The sequence below is a fragment of the Zasmidium cellare genome (genome assembly GCF_010093935.1).
Source record: "Zasmidium cellare ATCC 36951 unplaced genomic scaffold M409scaffold_17, whole genome shotgun sequence".
In the NCBI taxonomy this organism is placed as follows: Eukaryota; Fungi; Ascomycota; class Dothideomycetes; order Mycosphaerellales; family Mycosphaerellaceae; genus Zasmidium; species Zasmidium cellare.
Genome location: NW_022986961.1, coordinates 626,861 through 646,149, shown reverse-complemented (window position 1 = coordinate 646,149; position 19,289 = coordinate 626,861). Strand labels below are relative to the sequence as shown.

The window sequence follows — 19,289 nt, the reverse complement described above, 5'->3', positions numbered from 1 at the left end:
GTGCTTCCGTGAGCTTCCTTACCATAATTTCAACGACTTCACCGAAGCGCTGAAATGCGATCGCCGATACCAACTTCCTGATCGATGAAAGAGAGGAGCAGAACCTATGCCTTCTCTCGAGGGGAATGGCTTCCAAGCAGATGGAACTGGGCTTACAAACTACGAGCACCGCATGTGATCATGATTGGAACCATTACGTGCCCCAGCATGCGCATCGTGATGACCCCCTCGCTGGCATGACCATCATGAAAGTTTCAGTCGCGAGAGAGTGAACGGTATAGCATACTTCATGTACTCATCATCAAAAGAACAAACCCCTAGAAGACGCACTCCACGCACGCATCCACATCATCCAAATCTAAAAAGGCAAACTCCGCACCAAACCCCTTGGCCTCTATTCCCACACCCTACCCACCCAACTCCCCCACAATCCGCTGATACACAAACCCATGACTCTCCCAATCGACCCTCCTCACCCTCTCCAGCACATCCACAATCCCCGCCACCTTGTCCGTGAACTCCGCCATGCCCATCGCCGCCAACCGCTCGCTCGCCGAGGACGCCGCCCGGACCCGCTCCGCCGAAGACTCGGCCTCCAAGCGCATGAGGACGTGGGATTTCAGACGGGCGAAGATAACTTTCATGACGGGGTCGGTGAACTTGATGCCGTGGCCCGCGTGCGGCGTCATCGCGTCGGCGGCTTGCGTGAAGAAGCGGGTTATGGTGGTGGAGACGGCGGTTTTGGTGGAGGGCGGCATGTTGTGGGCGGTTTCGAGGATGGAGAAGGCTTTTTGCGCCGGGGTAGGTTCGGTGTCGTCGTCGTGTTCGTAGGGGGTAGTGCTGAGCAACTGCCAGAGGCGGCTGGCTTCTGTTTTCCATTGGCTTCGAACGTCGCGCTTCAGGAGGTTTTTGGTCGTTAGGAGGATGGAGCCGATCACGGCGATGCGGATTGCGTCTACTCGGATCTTTTGAAGTCTCTCGATGTCGAGTTGGAGGGTCTCTGGGATTGGCTCCGGGTCCAGCTCCCCCTGGTATATGGCAGTTTCCACCAGCGCATGAGTGTAGATCTTTGAAGGCGAGGGACGATCGGCTGGATTCCTTGCGCCTTCAGGATCTCGTCGATCTGCTTCAGCCTCCAGTGTCGTCTTTGCATCCAGCCACCAGCGTCTAGTTTGTTCAAGACCGATATTCCCGGATTCAAGCTCTTTTGCGAAGATGCGGTGTTCGTATCCTGCGGCTTCTTTGATCAGCGCTGGCGCTGCGTTCATGATCATGAAATTTGTATAATCCAGACTGAGGACATCCACCATTCGCAGAAGCTTGAACAACTTCTCGATCATGGCATCAAGCTCATCGCCATTGTCATCAGCGCGAAGCTGCTCGACCAGAGCTCTGACTTCCTGGTCTCGGAAAGGTGCGCACAGCTTGGGCAGCACGTTGGCCATGAAGTTGAAGAAGCCAGAGTAGGAAAAGACGCCTTGTTGGCATTGGCGGTTGATGTTCTCCAGATCAAGGGCCTCGGAGATCATCTTGTGCATATTGTTGCCGGGCTTCAGCATTCGCAGTAGCTTTTCTCGCACATTCTCGGCTGCAGATACTGTCCACACCGCGCCCTCGCCAGCTTTGAAACCGACCTTCATGCTTTCGCATATCCCGCGGTAGAGCTCGTCCCTGAAATCGCTGTTCTTGTCCTCGAGTCTGAATTCTTTATCGATGGCAAGTTCGTGCGTCAGAATGCGGTTGCTTGGCATCGTCGTGAACAGCTTGTTGATCTCGCCCGATCCCACGGGCGAGGTCACAAGGGCAGCTTCTTCGACTGCATGTTCAGATGAAGCTCCAGCCTCGGAGTTTGCTGCCTCAAGGCCTCGTGGTCTCACTTCGGCAGCTGGTCGCTTCTTAGGCCTTCTACGGCGGCTTTCTCTAATTGCCTTCTTGATCAGGACGTCTGCTCTTTCCGGCCCGGCCAGCTTCCTGATCCTGCTGAGCAGCATCACCTGGTTATCTCGGATGCCCTCACGATAGTCGGAGGCCACTTCGCCTCGAGTATCGTCCTTCACGGTCTGCCAAATGGCGTCAAGCTCAACGAAGGAAGCCACCATTCCTTCGATCAAGACGCTGGAATCTTGAAGTCGCCAGGCCGCAAAAGCAGAAGTGTAGGCCGTGTAGGACTGAGACAAGGTCTCCAGCTGCATTGGGTTCACAGTCCAGCTGTTCCAGCTGTCCAAACGCTCGACCGAGGCTTCGAACTGGCCGATGAGCTCAGCAGCTTTGGCGATTAGATCCTGCTCCTGGGCTCCGTCTTTCTTCACAAGCACCGAAGTTGGATGTCCTATGATCATGTAAGCACTGAGAAACGTCCTGGTATTGAGGGCGGCGTTGGCATCATTCGATTCCTGCAGCTCGAGATGGGTCAAGACGGCAATGGTCGTGGAGATGACAGTGGAGTCGGCAACAAGCGCAGTCATATCCTCGAAGCTTGTCTCTTGTGATCGTTTCGTGGTCAGATCCAGCTGCTTGAATGCCAGTACAGGCTTCTTCCTCTGGTAGAGGCGCCATGCCTTCTGCACACGCCTAGCAGCAGCATCCTCGACCTGGTTATCATCCATGACGGCCTCCTCCTCGACATCGTCGATCACTTCAAGCACAGCCATCTTTTGCTCTGCGCTTTCAGCACGCCTTTGCCGCCTGGCCTGTATGTTGCGCTGGTACTCTGCGCGCCTCTTCTCGGCTTCGGCATGGCGCTCCTCCATCTCCAGGCGCTGGCGTGTCTCCTCGGCCAGCTTTCGCTCCTTCACCTCTTCGGCAATGCGCTTAGCGCGCGCGACCTCTTCCGCACATGCTGCAGCAACTTTGGCTAGATATTTCTCCTTGGCGACCTGTGCAGCAAGCGCTCGCTCCTCGCTGTTTGTGTTGCTGCCTCGGGGCGTGGCTTTGGCGAGCGCGGCGCGGAGTCGCACCTGTTCGGCATGGGCTGCGCGGTCTGCGAGTCGAGCCTTGCGGGATTCTATAATGGAGGCGCGGCGTAGGTGTTGGGCAATGTAGGTGCTCTGGCATCCTGTGGAGCCGCGTCGGGAGCGACTGGAGGCACGCGATTGCGCGGAAGAGAGCGAGTTCCGTCGTGAAGATGCGGCGGACGATTTGCGCCTAGTGAGGGAGTTACGGTAGAAGCGAGCGGCGATGTGAGCCGGCGGTGCGTAGTATTCGGGGTGTTGTTGCCCGTGGGACTGCTGGTCCATGTTGCTCTCCCAGTTGGGTGTGTTTGGGGTGGATTGCTCGTCGCCGGAATGCGACATGGTGTCATCGTCCTTCATGCTGGGTATAGATAGTGGTTTGGCTGTCGCATGGAGAGGCGTAGGTATCGTTTCGCAGGTCGGATGCGCAGGCAGAAGGGAAGGGCAGGTGGAGTGGCTGGAGGAGATGACGCTGCCAGGCTTCACATGTCGCGATTCCCAGGATCGCCGTTCCCTCGATTGTCGCAGAAGCCCGTCGACGAGCTTACTAATTTGCCTTCTTCAACATTTGATTAAAACTGGTGAGATCCCTTAGATCATATGAATAGAGTGCACAATATCATATGAACCATTCCAGTCATTCGTCTTCGTATTCATCGCCGTCCACATGCCTCATGCCCGCATGCGGAGCGGACTCGGCTCCGTCCAACGATCGCCCAGCCCACGTGAAGATGGGGGAAAGTTTGCCGATGGCTATTTTTGACCTTAGAGCGAACCTTCAACCTTTACATGTGATCCATATGGACAACACTCACTCACGACTCAATTGTTAAGACTTGATGCGCGAATTTATCTGACAGACCGGCCGCAGCGCTGTGAAAAGCTGCCTCGCAGAGATGCCTGTTTTCTCGCTTGGACTTTCCCAGCTCGCCGTAGCTGCAACTCTATTCGAGCTCCTCGAGACATCGCATGCTGTGTTTGCGATAGATACCAGACGCTTGATATGGGCAAACACCAAATCTAGCACCGCATCCGGCACCCGCGGGTACCGTCCCTGGTAGAAAGCTATCAAGTTCCTAGATGATCGAGCTCTCCATGTCACATCTCCCACTCTCTCATTCGCGACATGTCGTCCAGCAAGACCAACCCCGTTCCCCAAAGGGTCATCTCCCGTCTTATTGCCAGCGCTCTCCAAGACCCTCAACTACCCAGACAGAGCCCAACAGAAGCCTTCTGGCAAGTGCCCGTATCTAATATCTCACGCCAACAATCATCGAAACTTCCCTCTTCGACAACTTACGCAATAATCGGCTCTGGCGTGACAGGATGCAGTGTGGCAAAGAACCTCCTCGAGAACTTGCCATCAGAGTCGAAAGCCACTGTGACTGTCTTTGAAGCTAGAGCTCTCACTAGCGGAGCAACGGGGAGGAATGGAGGGCATCTGCTTTCACCGCTTCCTGAAGAATTTACGCTTATGGAGAAACATTATGGAACAGAAGAGACCATCAAAATGGCGAGATTCGCCAACAGGACACTGGATAAGATGCATGGGCTTGCTGAGAATGCCGATCCTGAACTGAGAAAAGCCGCCGAGGTGCGAAAGGTGCGGACTGTGACTGGATACAGGTCTAAAGAGCTGTTTGAAGAAGCCAAGGCGTCTCAGAAGAGATACGAGGAGTGCTTGCCAGAGTTCAAAGGTGACCATGAGGCTATCCATGGCGAAGAAGCTGTAGAGGTGAGTGGAAGAATGCTTTATGAAGAACTTGACTGAAAATAGTGTCCATCGCAGAAGTACAACATGAAAGGCAACGCCGGTGTGATCGTCAACAGCGCAGGTGCCTTCTGGCCTTATCGTCTTATCACAGGACTGCTCGAACGCCTACTACAACGATACAAAGGCCGCTTCACAGTCGAAACAGAGACACCCGTAACCTCAGTCCAGCATGACGACAATGGAAACGCAGAGCACCCCTACATCCTAACCACACCACGCGGCACCATCCGTGCAAGCAAAGTAATATACTGCAGCAACGGCTGGACAGGCCATCTCCTGCCCAAACTCCGAGGCAAAATCTTTCCCTTGCGAGGCACCATGTCCACCCAACAAGCCGGCCCAGAACTCCCCCACGAAGGCGATCAGCAATCCTGGTCCGTCCTCGACAAACCCACTTACGACGTGAAAGACGATACCTTCTCTTACGGTCTGTACTACATCACGCAAAACGCCACGACCGGAGACGTCTTCATCGGCGGCGAGAAGCAGAAAGTCGACGAGATGCTTTCGAGCGATGATTCGACGATTAGTCAAGTTTCGAAGGAGACTCTTGAGGGGATCCTGCCTTCCATCTTCGAGAAAGGCTGGCCCGTGAACGAAAAGCCGCACGTCAGGAAACTCTGGTCTGGGATTATGGGGTTCACGCCGGATCATATTCCTTGGGTTGGACAGATCCCGAGCAGCGTGACGGGTAGGAAAGGCGATGGGGAGTATATCGCGGCTGGATTCAACGGCTATGGCATGCCGCTTTGCTGGGGCTGTGGAGAGGCTGTGGCGAAGATGGTTCTGGGGAAGGAGGAGGAAGTAGATGTGTGGTTGCCGTCGAGTTTCTTGATCACGCCAAAGAGACTTGCGAGTCCTTACTCGACTGTCGAGGCTGCTATTGTGGGGTTGTTGGAGGGACAGCTGGGATTGGCTTCAAAGGCGTATCTCGCGTGGAGCTTTGCAACGAGCTACGCGAGAAGGACGATTTTCGGATGAAGATGACAGCAAAAGACCTAAGCACGGAATCTCGACTCATCCATATACACTACGCGGCAAACCAACCACCCACCAGAACACCCTCCTTGGCTACTCCCCCTCGCACCCCGTCTCCTCAACCCAATAAACCCACTTCACCCCACTCGGCCCCCGTCCCCTCCTCATCTCCTCCATCCCCGCCAACGCCCCCCTCAAACCCCCACTCTTCAAAACCCTTGGATGCGCAACCCACCTCCCCTCCCCCCACAACCTCTCCGCAAACGCCATCCACCTTACCCCAAAAGCATGCACCTCCAAATCTTTCGCGTAGAACTCGCCCTCGAAAATGTAGTCTTCGCCTGTCAGGGCGTAGCCTAGGAAGAAGATGGATGTTATGTCTGGTCGGGGGGAGTCGATGCCCAGGAGGTTGATGTAGGTGCCTCCTTGGGGGCCTGTGGCTGTTGCGCAGATTTGGGCGGAGGAGGCGATGGCGATGCAGTCGAGGGTGGTTGTGAGGGTGGAGTGGGTGTCGGAGAGGATTTGGGTGCCGATGTTGGGGGTGTGCTGGTGGGGTTTGTTAGTTGGGAAAAAGCGAGCTTTGGGAGGGGAAGGGGGGATACGCACGTAGTCGTACACGGCGTGTGCACCGCGGCTTTTCATCAGGTCGAAGTGTTTCGGGGAGCAGGTCGTCAAGACTTTCCTCCCAGACCTGCCGTCACAAACAAAAAGTCAGTACACCCCGTCTCCCCTTCGCCATCCTCACAAAACTCACATCTGAGCAAACTGCATCGCCATCGTCCCCGTCGCCGTACTCCCCCCATAGATCAAAATCGGCTCCCCGTCTCCCTCCCCTCGCTCCTCCCCAGGCCACGGCAACCCCGCAACATGATAAAGCGCATACCCCGTCGTCGCAACCCCACTCCCGACACTCGCCGCCTCCTCAAACCCAACCCCTTCCGGAACCTTCATCTGCAAAGCCCCCTTGACAATAATAAACCGCGCGAAAGCGCCCGTTTCGTGGTTCGAATCATTCCCTATCTCACGAAATTAACAACTCATTCATTTACTGACTGGATTTAGGAGATGAGGATATGATACATACCACCATGCGCGAACCCCGCGACACGATCGCCGACGTTCCAGCGATCCCTGCATTCCGACCCGACCGCTTCGACGACGCCGGCGTAGTCGCAGCCTACGACTGAGCCCGGCAGGCCGGGGGCGTCGAGGGTCGTCCAGTCCGTTGGGTTGAGGGCTATGGCGACTGTGCGCACGAGGAGGTAGTCTGGTGCGAGAGTGGGGATGGGGCGAGGTTGGAGGGTGGCGATGCCGGTGTCCTTGCGGATGAGAGCGAAGTTTTGCGGGAGGTTCGTAGGGGCAGACATCGTAGAAGGGAGTGTATGGAGTTGGGAGGAGGTGGGAAAGGAGGATGCTTCTCTCTTATACTCACTCTTCCTCAATGCAAAGCCATTGGAAATCCCCCCAAGAAGAGCACCTACCCAATTCAATTGCCATCACGCCATGTACAAAAGCTCACATGAATTGCTGACATATCCAAAACCACCCTCTCCTCTGCGAGCTTCCCATCTGAGAGGAAGAGCTGTTTCGCTAAGGAGCTAAGTTGCTGACAGACCATCGGCGGGTGCAGAAGGAGGGAAGCCTGGAAGGGCGAGAGGTGAGGTTGGAAAGCTTGTACGAGAGTGAGAATGCCGAATTCCGATGTCCGTCGCTTGATGGAACATTGGTGAGACTGCTGTTGAGTGTGGACCTGAAGATGAGGATGAGGCAGCACAGAGGAGGATAGGCTTTGAAATGGGTTCTATAGAATAGACAGGCTGTGTGCCGAAACATGATGCAGAAAGGTCTGAACACATCTTACTTATACGTCCTACAAGGGCGAACAGGATGAAGTCGATGCGGACAACCTTCCATACAACCCCGAACTCCTCTTATTCCGTACCTCTTTCACATGAGACTGAAAAGGAAAAGCAAATCGGATTGGAAATCAAGCATCAGAAGCAATCATTGCATTTCATCGATCGTGAAGAAGCCAGTCCACAGCATCGCGCCGACTTTTTTGGACTTTTTAGGGGATGTCGAATCCCAGTACATGTCGAACCCATTCACCCCCGTTCGTTTCGCGTAGTAGTACATTGCTAGGTGGTGGTGCCCAGCAGGGTTGCCGTCGTAAGTTCTTCAAACACCGTTCACGCTCTTCCAAACTCGCTCCAGATCATAACCTCGAATTGCCGCTACTTCCATTGAACATGTTCTCAATCGTCATACTCGCACTTCTTGGGCTGACACTCCGTCGCCTGCGCCTGCTCGTAGGACTACGAGGATGCGGACGTGTTCGCGAGAGATTCAGTCCAATCGAGGTCCACCATTCCTCGGGCACATCGTCGCGCGCCGCAAGTCTTTCGACAATCCGGCGCATAGAATCCAGATCTGGCGCGTCGCTCTGGGATAGTAGTGCTTCGGAGACTTCGCGTTCGCTGTGAGGACCAGGTGGACTGACAGGCTGTGCCACTGGTCCATCACGGGAGGTGAATGTTGTAGCATTCGGATGCGAACTCAGTGGCTCATATTGCGGAGGTGGGGACGTCGACCTTGGCTCCAGGGAATCGGCGCCGAATCTTCGAAAGTAGTCGTGAACCTGCCGCCGCGACTCGTTCACGGTATGGTTGACTGACTCGCTGTAGCGTTCAGGGTGAGGGCTGGGTGGTCGATCGCCGTCAAGACGTTGCCTGCGACGGCGTTCCCGGATTCTCCTGCCATGAGCAAGCATTTCGGTGTAATGCCTGACGGTGTCCTCTGACATGTGTCGAATGCTTGCGAGACGTTCAGAGCCCTCCTCAGAGTTGAATGCTTCCTCCAGAAGTCTCAATCCAATGTCCACTCGACCTGGTTGTGAGGGATCCGCGAATCGGTTCCCTTCCTCTGCGCGTAGGCGTTGGTGCGCCGCAATACGTGCTCGACCTTCTGGAGTCTCCATCTCATGGAAGTAGACGTCTTCGGCGAAGGCCTCGGCACCGAATTCATCCTCCTCCGAGCAAACCAAGTCGTCAGGGTCCACAGACGAAACTGAGTCGTCTCGAGCAGCACGATGGCGAGAGTTTCGTCGACTGTTCTCGCGACTTGAAGCGTCGGGCTCAGTGATGTTTGTGTTGTTGCTCGACGCATTGAAAGATTGGCTCGCAGCCGAGCTAGTAAAGCTGCTCTCGGCACTCGGGAGGGTGGCATCCGGAGTGATGGTCGTGCGCATAATCTCCCATCCATCCCCTGGAGTTGGGCTACGGTTCCTGTCGCCAAGGCCGTCAATCTCAGCTGGTGATTCAGCCCGCCAGGAGTTGCTAAGAGGATGTGATCGACGACTTGCGCGGGCTTGCATCGAGTCACCGTCGTCCACCAGTAGGACACCGTCGCCTGGTCCAGATGTGTCCAAAGGAGGGGTTGGGAGGTTGCTCCTCCTCGCGCGATACCCACCGCGTGAATCCGGTCGCAAACGAGAGGACATGGGCTCAGGCGACCGAATGATGCGGAGTGGCTGCCCTGGGTGTAGCGTGATGTGGGTTTCGTCGTCGGGAGCTTCAACATCGAAGAAAGCCCGGATTTCAGGCCCTCGTCCTGCAGCTTCAGCCTCACGTATGATCTGGTCACGACGTTGTTCGGATGTTTCCACGCGCGCGCGCAGCTCAGCCAAGTCTCGGTTCATCTGGGCCTCTTCCTGAGATATGTTGTCCATTTCGCGTTGATATAGTCTACGCTCCTCTTGGTGCAAGGCATCTAGATCTGTATAGTAGTTGCGCGATTCGGGGACTGGAGGTGGTGGTGGGGGAGGGAGAGGAGCGGCGCCGCGTCGGTCGGCAGCCTCCAGGAGACTCGAGATAGGAGGCACGCCCCTTTCCTGTCCGCGGCGACTCTCGCGCAGGCCATTGAAGCCCACTGACGGGGGAGGCGAGCGTTCAAAGCGTGGTGGGAGAAGAGTAGGATCTCGTGGCAGGCGCGTGCGAGTCTGTCTGCGGCCGTGGACCGAAGGCCGGCGACGGATTGAGGAGCGCAGGCATGCTGTCGGGTCTGGCTTTGCGTGCGACTTGGACGACTTTTTCTCGTCGGGGTCGCGCCAGATTCTTGTTGTCGGACGTGTCAGCCGAAAGTTTTAGTGCTGGAGGCGAGGCTACGCGCCAGGCCGGAGTCGAGACGGGCGTGTTTGGAGCGAGACTTACGGGAGACCCATGGGGGGCGGAGGGGGGAGATAATGATGTCCAGCGGTCGGCAACCGGCACGCGACCGTGATGAGCGGAGCGGAGAGATGGAAAGAGCGGGGTGGTGGAGTGTCGGCGATGATGGGGGTGGTCGGAGGTGGTCATCACAAGGCAGGCGCGACCCATCTTTGCGAGCCCCAGCCGCCGCCGCCCATCCAGGGTTAGCTCCACGCTAATGCTCGACATCGCTGACATAATGCGCCAAGACCTCCGCCTTCTTCTCCGGGGCAACGTCGACACTAGTGACATCTTTCTCGCACAAGCATCTGTACCATTGCTCCATACCTCACAGCCTCACCTCATTCACAAGATGCACACTAATCACGGATGTCAAGCCTTGTTGCTTTACCAAAGCAAGGGCGACAAGGGAGACGTTCGAGCGCTTGAAGCTCTTCGCCTTGTTTTGGCGGTTAAGTGCCCTGCGTAGAAACCACATTTTAATCGAAGTCGCAGGTGTATTTGTTTACCAGCGCATCGCGAAACGGCCCTACAGAGATATATCGAGGATCAATGCGCACGATGCATAACATATGCGGTACATAGGTACATGTGGCTACGCATCCGCCTAGTTTCCAACGTATTTCCGTAACTGGCCCCTCACATAGGATGTATTACTCTTTCAACAGCAGACCTTAATGTTTGGTAAACACAGGTCTATTACCAGGTGTCAGTGTTCGTCATGAAGGTATATGGGTCACATCACAAGGATCTTGATGTCCCTCAACTGGACGTGCTAACTCTCTTATTTGGTACGTCAACCTTTTCTTCCGATGGGCTCTCTATAGCTGACATCTGTTGCAGAATCCGACTGGTGTGCCGCAGAAGAATCTACGAAACTTCATGTCGAAGCCGCAAATCCACGCAACAGTATCACCAAGGCCGAATCCCGAGATGTCGTCCGTCGTACGGCCCACACTCTTCGTACCAAATATGGAATCGGTGCTTCGCAAGCTGGAAGCGACGTTGTCGTCTGCATAAGTGCAGGGAACCCTTTCATCCCCGTCCTATTCTATTCCATCGTCGCCGCCGGCGGAGTATACAGCGGCGCATCGACTGCATTCACAGTGAACGAACTAGTGACGCAAGTGAAGGACGCAGATGCCCGACTTCTAATATGCTCTCATGACTACGAACAGCCTGCAATTGAGACAGCAAGAAAATGCGGAATTCCACTTAGTCGTGTCCTGGTCATCGATGCTTTCAGACCACATGACTGGAATTTGATATCTGCTGCTGACCGTAGCAGAGTCTTGGACCTTGCCGATGGATTGATGCTGGAGTGGACAAGACTCACCGACCAGGAGGCCCTGCAAGCTACAACCACGTGCCTCATGTACTCGTCAGGGACAACAGGACTTCCGAAGGGCGTCATGATATCTCAATGGAACCTGACCGCGGCCAACGTGTGCGGGATGCACATCACAAAGAAGTTCAGGGACCAACGTGAGCGTGGAGGGAATCCATTTCGCTTCAGCACCATTGCGCACCTTCCTATGGCACACATTGGCGGTATTACTTGGTCTTCGCTGAACCCTTTCTATCTGGGCGGGACAGTCTACTGGGTGGAGAAATACGATTTTGACACGTTCATCGAATATCATAAGCAGTTCCGCTTAACATGTCAATGGAGCGTGCCGCCTATCTGGCATGCCATCGCCAACAGTCCAAAGGTATCCGACCATTTCGACTCCCTCGATATTGCTGTGTCCGGTGCAGCTCCATTGGGTCCAGAGCTCGCAAAGGCTGCCGCGAGGAAGCTGGGCTGTGGCAAGATTGCAACGATCAGTCAATTCTGGGGTCAGTGATCAGGTACCGTCATTGACTATGAATGTTGAGGTCTGACTCGTTCCTGTAGGCGCCACGGAGACTACAGGTAGCATCACTGGCGTAGACTGGGACGTTTTGGATCAGACAGACAGCACCGGCGCTCCGATACCAAATGTCAAGTTACGCTTCATCGATGAGAACATGAAAGACGTGGAACCAGGCCAGCCTGGCGAGGTCCTCGTGTCAGGTCCGATAGTATGCCAAGGTGAGACATCTCACACCCCAATCAACAGCACCCTAACCAACGATACATCTCCGTAGGCTACCACAACCGCCCCATAGCAACCCGCGACTCATTCCTCGACGGCTTCTACCGAACCGGGGACGTCGGCATCTGGAAAGACGGATACGTCCACATCATCGATCGACTCAAAGAACTCATCAAATACAAGGGACTCCAGGTGGCTCCCGCAGAGCTGGAGGCGTTCCTCACCACTCATCCCAAAATCCAAGACGCCGCCGTCATTGGAGTTGAAGACAATGTTCAAGCTACGGAAGTGCCTCGAGCTTTCATTGTCTGCAAGCCTGGAGCTGAGATGCAGGCCGATGAGGTGGTGGAGTACGTGCGTGCTAATCTTTCGAACCATAAGCGGTTGAGGGGAGGTGTGGTGTTTCTTGATGCTATACCGAAGAGTGCTTCGGGGAAGATTTTGAGGAAGGAACTGCGGCAGCAAAGCGTTACGAAGGAGAGACGAGCATCTAAGCTTTGAGGGACTTTTTACCAGTCCTCGATCTGGAGGGCTCATCGCAGTAAACGTATCTACTAGAACGTTGTCCGAACTGTAGTCATGGAGTACTGATCACGTGATGGGCTGCGCTAGTAACATCGACAAGCCTTTCCCGTCAACCTCACTTCGTCCCACTCGGCTTACATCAATTTTCCATCAATGCCAATGAAACTCTCGAGATAGCCCTGGAGTCGGGACTTATCATGACGCATTCTAGCATTTAGCGTGCTTAAACCCACTCCCTGCTAAGGACCTCCACAATGCCGTGATAGCAAGACCACATCGAAAAACCCTCAAGACCGAATCTCAAGGCCCAACTCTGCATAGGACTTCACGCCAAACATGATCGAACTTGGCCTTCAGCGCATCTCCAGACTGCTGGCACCGATACCACTGCCATGGCGAGCCATCCACATCGCCGGAACGAACGGCAAAGGCTCTGTGTGCGCTTATATCTCCGAGATGCTGGCCACATACAACCGCTCCGCCTACCGCCAGCACCTCGGCCACCCACCCATCCGGCATGGGCGATATACAAGCCCCCACGTTGTTGATCGGTGGGACTGTATTACTTTGAGTAATGGAGACGGAGAGGGGATGGAGGTCGTGAAGAAGAGCGTTTTCGAGGAGGTCGAAAGGGACGTTCTGAAGAGAAACGAGCGCCTGGAAATCGGCGCCAGTGAATTTGAACTCCTCACCGCGACTGCGTTTGAGATTTTCACGCGGAGTAAGCTGGACGTGGCGGTCATTGAGACGGGCATGGGTGGGAGGTTGGATGCTACGAATGTTCTTGGCCAACCCCCGATCTTCGACGATGATGCGGACCGGAAGGATTTGGATATGGATATGCCATATTTCCGACCACCGCCGCTTGTCACTGGCATTACGAAAGTGGGATTGGATCACCAGGGTTTCCTAGGCGATACGATTGAGGCGATTGCGCGAGAGAAGGCGGGGATTTTCAAACCGAGGATGCCAGCTACGTGGGATACGACGAATCTGGAGTCGGTGCAGGATGTACTGAGGGATGCGGCAAGTAAGACTTTGAGCGAGACGTTCTTTTTGTCTGCGCCTGTTTCGGCGACGAAAGACGATCCGGATCATGTCAGGGCGAATATGGATGTGGCGTATGCAACGGCGCAGAAAGCGCTTTCTAGGCTGGGGAGGATCAACGGCGATGCCCATGCGTCCAATACTCGAAGTGAGGAGCTAGAAGCCCTTTACGCAGAAATGGCAACATCCCACCGCCGCGTCGTCTTCCCAGGACGCCTCGAATGGATCGACATCTCCAACCTGACGGAAAGACACAACCCAGCCCTCCTCGACGGCGCCCACAACGCCCAATCCGCAGAAGTGCTTGGTCTCGAAGTCGAGAAGCTACGCAACACCAGCCCGTCTACCAAAGTGACATGGCTGCTCGCAGCCTCCGACACGAAGGACGTCAAAGAGATCCTCAAGCCACTCATCCGCGAGGGCGACAGCGTTCTTGCCGTCGAATTCGGCCCGGTCGATGGAATGCCGTGGGTCAAACCGATGGATGCTTCAGCTATTGTATCGACTGCCGAAGAGCTGGTGCCATCTTTACGAACGGCAAAGGCATGTGGAAGCGATGTCCACGCGGCTGTGCGAGCTGCGGTGCAAGAAAGTGGGAATGGAAACTTGGTCATCGCCGGGAGTTTATACCTTGTCGGAGACGTGCACCGACTTTTGCGGTCATCCAAGCCTACGAAATGACGGCCATGAGCACAGACTGATCACCGAGACTTGTACAACGCCCACCAACAACAAGTATATCCGCACATTACAGCACAGTCTCACTCAACAACTCACCTCATCGCCAACCTGCCAACTTCCTTCCCTCCCATTAAAGGCAATGCTCAACTCCAACTGAGAACAGCAAAATCCAATAAACACTCCCCCTCAAACCCAGAACGCCGTTTGCCAACCACATATCCCCGTCCACGCAACGACCACAGATCCCAGCCATGTCCATTGCGTACGTAGGCGCGGGCGAGCCCAAGAAGTCGGGACTAAGATCGACAAGGCAGGGAAGCCCTGTCAACGCAGGGCTCGGGACGGGGAGCGATGACTTGGGTTGACACTTTGCGAGCGAGTACGAAAGTCAGAACTCGGAAGGCTGGATGAGGGGGGTGGAGGGAGGCGGAAATGTGTCTAGAGATGTCGTTCCTCAACAGGTATGATGAAAGCATATCACAGTCGAGGACGTGAGTGAGCGGGTGATGAGACAAGGCACTGACTATTACTACTGCAATATTATCGTCTTCCAAACCCACAGCCATCTAGCAGCCAGCGAGTCTTGACCACATACAGCCCTAGTTCCATCAACAAACCCCATCACCTCCCAAACCCCCATCACCATCCCTCCAAGGAGACCAGAGAACCCTCCCACCCCCTCCCCCTCCCCCTTCACCACATCCCATCTCCAATGACTCGACGGATGCCGGGACCCGAGCCCACGAGTCATTCAAAGAAGGAAGTTCGGTCGGACCGTTTCATCGTCGAAAGACGGGTTCCAAGAGGTTGGGACTATTGCATTACAGTCCCGAGAGGTTGGTACTATATCCCTTTCCATCTTAAGAAGCCGATCGCACCTGTTTTATGAAGAAAGTCTAGAAAATCCGGGAGGTTGGCAACTCTATAGCAACCTACATTGTATCTCCTTCAGCGTTCGCCAAGAAGAAAAAGAGGAAGGGCCCTGCGGGTAAGGTAACATGTCTGTTTTTCAATCGCTGATTCCTATTCTATTCATACACACTTTCTTCCACCCCATCTCTAACGTAAGCTATAAGGGTTGCTTCTTCTCCTCGCTGCAAAACTACAAAGAACGTCGAATGTCGACGCAGTTTCGAACATCCACAGTTGCAGCGATCTTCTCTCTCTTCTCGTCTCAATGTACTCTTTCCGATTCCTCTTGCTTTGCTTTGCGAATGTCTGTTCAGTGAATCGATGCCCTCTAATCTCACTGTTCACCGCAGTGCCCATCCAACGATTGAGGAACATCTATGCCAACAGACTCACCATCACACATCTGTCCATCCCCTTTGCCTTCTCCACGCAAAAGTCCGGCCGTTGCATTGAGAAGAAGTCACTCCATCTTCATTCACGCTCTAGTGGAAAGAAAACCTTCCCTTGGACGCCATGATGCGCCGTCGCTTTTTGTGTCGTGCCGTATTTGCTCTCCGCCGCTGCTTGCTGCCGCTGTCGATGGGAAAAGACACAGAAAAAAGAAAATACTATACATACCATTAAGAGATGCTCTTTGCAAGTCATCTGTGTTGTCGGATCGCTGTTCATGAGTCCGCCGTCTGCGAGCTCAGACCCAGCATGCTGGCGACGGGCTTCCGCTTCGTCCTCGCTTGCTGGAGGCGTGGGGCGCCTTGGATCGAGCGTGGCTCTTTCATGAGCGTGGGATCCAGTTTCGCGGGCGTGCGGCCGCTCTGAACACGGACATCTCCTGGGAAGCGACTCGAGGGTGGTGTCGCTGCAGCCGAGCGCCAGAGGTGGTCCGAAGTGTCGGACAAGAAGGAGGTGTCCGATTTGGAGAAGAGCGATGTGCGGCCTCGGTTGCGCTTCGAGAGGATGATTTCGTCGAAGAGCTTGATTGATGGATCCTCGGCGCGGGTCGATTCGCGCTCGCTGATGAACTCGTTGAATGCCTGCGTCTGCCGCAGCATGTTCATGTACTCGCTGTCGCCATGTGGGACACTTCGAAGGAAGTTGTCCATGTTGAAGTGGTAGATGAGACCTTGCTTCTTGCGCTCGCTGGAGGCAGGGTGCATAAAGCGACGGTAGGTGTAGAAGAGAGATGCGAAGCACCGGACGAATGCTGCCCGCACCTGGTCTGGTCTGAATGCGACTGGGCAGACGTGACAAACTGCAGGCGAGCAACGGCCATGGACTGAGATCCCGCATCCTAGAGAATGTCAGCATAGATAGAGCAAACTTCTATTTCCAAACTCACCACTGCATCTGAACAGCTCGTCATCACACCTCTCGTCGCAAATCGTGCAGTAAGTCCTGCTCTCTGGGCTGCGCTTCTGCAGGCAATGTCCCTCTGCCCACTTGGTCGTCTCATTGTCTCGAACATGCTGCACCATGGCTGGCTGCATGATGGTGCTGGCGGCAAGGGTGCTTTGAGCGTACACACTCGGCGCGTAGCTTGATTGCCCACTAACACCGAGGGTAGACGTTGACATGGTCGGATGATGTCCGAGGACTGGCGCACTAGGGCGGCGAATGGTGCTCACACGCTCCACATCCGGCGTGTTAGTCTTGTCTTGCAAAGGATGGCGAGCGTTGAAAAGGGAAGTTACAGCAGAGTTGCGTCTAACAAGACCTTCACCGAAATGCCCTGATCTCTTCTCGCGCAGAGTAGCTTGCAGCGCAAATCCAGAATCATTTCGCGAGACAGGCGTGTTTGGGAAGCTGCCAGAAACGGGGGAAGGTGCGGTGCCGGGTGAGGGTGGCGAGCCTTTCGAGGATTGGCTGTTAGCGCCGGTGCTCGTTGAGCTTGTTGAAGGTCTGTCGTTGTGCCGATGTCCAGAATCTGGTCGCTGGCTTAAAAAGGCATTGAAGACGGTCTGTCGCTGCAGCGGGTGCATGTTGCTTGCATCTCCAAAGTTGGTCGAGCTTTCGCTAACAAAGTTTGCCAAAGTCGCAGGGGTCGATCTGGAGTTGAAGATCTGGGGACTCTCCGAAGAGAATGCATCACATGGAAAGGTCTCGATGGCGTATGCAGGAGGGCCGGTGGGCACGCCAAAGCGAGTGTGGTGAGGTGCAGCGGCTTGCAGAAGCGCCTGCAATTTCCTCCTCTGCGGTCTTGGCATGGGTGTGGGCGGCTCGGTGCTCTCGATAGTATTCTCATCGAGATCCACCAAACAGAAGTCATCGTCTGGGAGGTCGAGCTTCTCGTATCGCCGCTCAACGCCTGCAATGTACGGGCAGGGTGCCTCGAGCGCTTGGATAAGCCGGTAGGGTAGGACAGGGATCAAGACGCCTGTCCACTTCAAGGGATAAAGGAGACTCGTCAAAGCCGCGCATGCCAGTTGCAGCATTGATGTGTGAGAGGAGAGCAGGATGATCCGTGACTCGGCCAGAGCGTACTCGAAGAGCGTGATGATGTTGGGAATCGTCAAACATCTGAACAAAGCGTACAGGTCGGTGCTTCTCGATCCAGGGATCTCGTTGATGGCCTCTTTTCGTGCGTACAATCGTAAATCCCGAATGGCGACCTCAACTTGCGTGATGGAGGTGATTGGACTCAATGCTTCTATGCAAAGGTTGCACACGTAACGTTCGAGAGGCTGCCAGAGACCAACTTTGGGCGAGCTGGGCGGTACTCGCAGGACTGCACCGTTGGTCATGGGTACCACAATCGCCTTTAGCCACTCTTTCCAGAAGCTGGTCAAACTCGCGTCTCGCCCTAAGATACCATAGGCACGTGGGATCCAGAATCCGGATTCGCCTTCTGTGAGACCGTCGATCTTGGAAGCTGCGCCGTGCCTGACTGGTCTGAGGAGATCCGTCATGAGTCCAATCTTCTCTTCAACCGCACTGATCTCTTCTTCCAGCTTTTCTCGCTCGTCAGATCCAGACGTCACGTTGGGAAGTTCAGCCAAAAGTCTGCTCAGCTTTGCTCTCTCGTTTGACAATCTCTCCCCGAGACTGCTGGCCAACTCTCGCTCTTCGTCACTCATGTTTGCCTTTCTCCACTCTTCACACTGATGTTCCAATGCATCAGATGCAGTGTCGTTCAAAGGCACCCATACTGTCACAACCACACCATAAAGCTTGCTGTTATCTTGATTCGTCATGGCAAAGCCGTGCCAGGTGGATCTGGGTCGCTCGTCTGATGAGACCACCGTCACATCGTTGGGAAAGGTGAACATGGGGACATAATCCGGGAAAGTCGTTCGTCGCTTCGATTCATCAACCATTGTCTTGGTGGGATATCGATCCAAAAGAACCGGCTCGTACCGCCGCTTGAGCGGATGCATATCAGGCGTGGTGTGGAATGGCTGAGGCGATGGGATGACGCTGTTGTAGCCACTGAGACGCTTGGACTGCCTCACAGAGCTTCGGCTCATGACAGAAGACGCTCGCTTCATGCTGTTCATGGTAGACAGTCGCCGACGCAGACTGCCCACGCCACTCTTGAGCCCATTGCCATTGGGCGTTAACGAACCCTCGTCTTGCGTAATCCGAACCGTCCGCGGTCTCGCTCGCTTCTGTGGGTTGTGTGTGCTGACGGTTCCAGCAGAGATGTGGTTCTCCTCGATGAAGCTGTCCCTCTCCGAAGCAAACTTCTTAAGCGCTTCTGCAAAGGCATCATCCGTCCACTCGGAGCCTCCAATCTGTACTGCCTTGATGGTTGTGCTGCTGCGGTTGCTCGCCGGTACCTTCTCTTCTACGGCATTTATGATGCTGCCCACACTCTTTCTCGCCTCGAAGCTGTATCGTGACCTCCTCTGCACTGTATCCGTGGGTGAACCTGGGGTGGTGGGCCGATTGCTCGCGCTGTCGATCTCTAGCTCCCTGTCCTCATCGATGGTGTCCTCGACAGGCGCCGCGGGAGGGGCAGCATTCGCCTTCTCGTCGTATACCTGCGACGACTCGATGCCGGCTATGAAGAAATACTCGGCGAGGGGCGCGGAGGTGTCGCCGGTAGATTGGGTGGCAGAAGCATTGTTACTCGATTTGGCGGGCGCCATGAAGCGAAGAAGGGCGAGAGGTCAAGGAACGGACGTGCCAAAGCGCACAGTTG

General features: G+C 55.0%; 7 protein-coding genes across 7 annotated transcripts; 3 read left to right on the top strand and 4 right to left on the bottom strand.

Annotated features, from left to right (window-relative positions):
* Positions 1-407: 407 nt before the first annotated feature.
* On the bottom strand, positions 408-3,236 carry M409DRAFT_66472 (uncharacterized protein; the record flags this gene model as incomplete). Its single annotated transcript, XM_033816951.1, has 1 exon — positions 408-3,236. One exon carries the CDS (start codon positions 3,234-3,236, stop codon positions 408-410), a length of 2,829 nt encoding a protein of 942 aa, XP_033667856.1.
* Positions 3,237-4,077: 841 nt separating this feature from the next.
* Positions 4,078-5,706, top strand: M409DRAFT_23011 (uncharacterized protein; the record flags this gene model as incomplete). Its single annotated transcript, XM_033806596.1, has 2 exons — positions 4,078-4,686; positions 4,741-5,706. 2 exons carry the CDS (start codon positions 4,078-4,080, stop codon positions 5,704-5,706), a joined length of 1,575 nt encoding a protein of 524 aa, XP_033667855.1.
* A 90-nt stretch (positions 5,707-5,796) lies between these two features.
* M409DRAFT_23010 (uncharacterized protein) lies at positions 5,797-7,070 on the bottom strand (the record flags this gene model as incomplete). The annotated part of the gene is made up of 4 exons (XM_033806595.1): positions 5,797-6,249; positions 6,310-6,394; positions 6,458-6,719; positions 6,788-7,070. The coding sequence occupies 4 exons, from the start codon at positions 7,068-7,070 to the stop codon at positions 5,797-5,799; spliced, it is 1,083 nt and encodes a 360-aa protein (XP_033667854.1).
* An 848-nt stretch (positions 7,071-7,918) lies between these two features.
* Positions 7,919-10,145, bottom strand: M409DRAFT_54724 (uncharacterized protein; the record flags this gene model as incomplete). Its single annotated transcript, XM_033812804.1, has 2 exons — positions 7,919-9,778; positions 9,912-10,145. The coding sequence occupies 2 exons, from the start codon at positions 10,143-10,145 to the stop codon at positions 7,919-7,921; spliced, it is 2,094 nt and encodes a 697-aa protein (XP_033667853.1).
* Positions 10,146-10,629: 484 nt separating this feature from the next.
* M409DRAFT_23008 (uncharacterized protein) lies at positions 10,630-12,487 on the top strand (the record flags this gene model as incomplete). Its single annotated transcript, XM_033806594.1, has 4 exons — positions 10,630-10,699; positions 10,752-11,747; positions 11,806-11,982; positions 12,039-12,487. 4 exons carry the CDS (start codon positions 10,630-10,632, stop codon positions 12,485-12,487), a joined length of 1,692 nt encoding a protein of 563 aa, XP_033667852.1.
* Positions 12,488-12,847: 360 nt separating this feature from the next.
* On the top strand, positions 12,848-14,239 carry M409DRAFT_54722 (uncharacterized protein; the record flags this gene model as incomplete). The annotated part of the gene is made up of 1 exon (XM_033812803.1): positions 12,848-14,239. The coding sequence occupies one exon, from the start codon at positions 12,848-12,850 to the stop codon at positions 14,237-14,239; it is 1,392 nt and encodes a 463-aa protein (XP_033667851.1).
* A 1,577-nt stretch (positions 14,240-15,816) lies between these two features.
* Positions 15,817-19,236, bottom strand: M409DRAFT_54721 (uncharacterized protein; the record flags this gene model as incomplete). The annotated part of the gene is made up of 2 exons (XM_033812802.1): positions 15,817-16,439; positions 16,488-19,236. 2 exons carry the CDS (start codon positions 19,234-19,236, stop codon positions 15,817-15,819), a joined length of 3,372 nt encoding a protein of 1,123 aa, XP_033667850.1.
* Between the last annotated feature and the right edge of the window lie 53 nt (positions 19,237-19,289).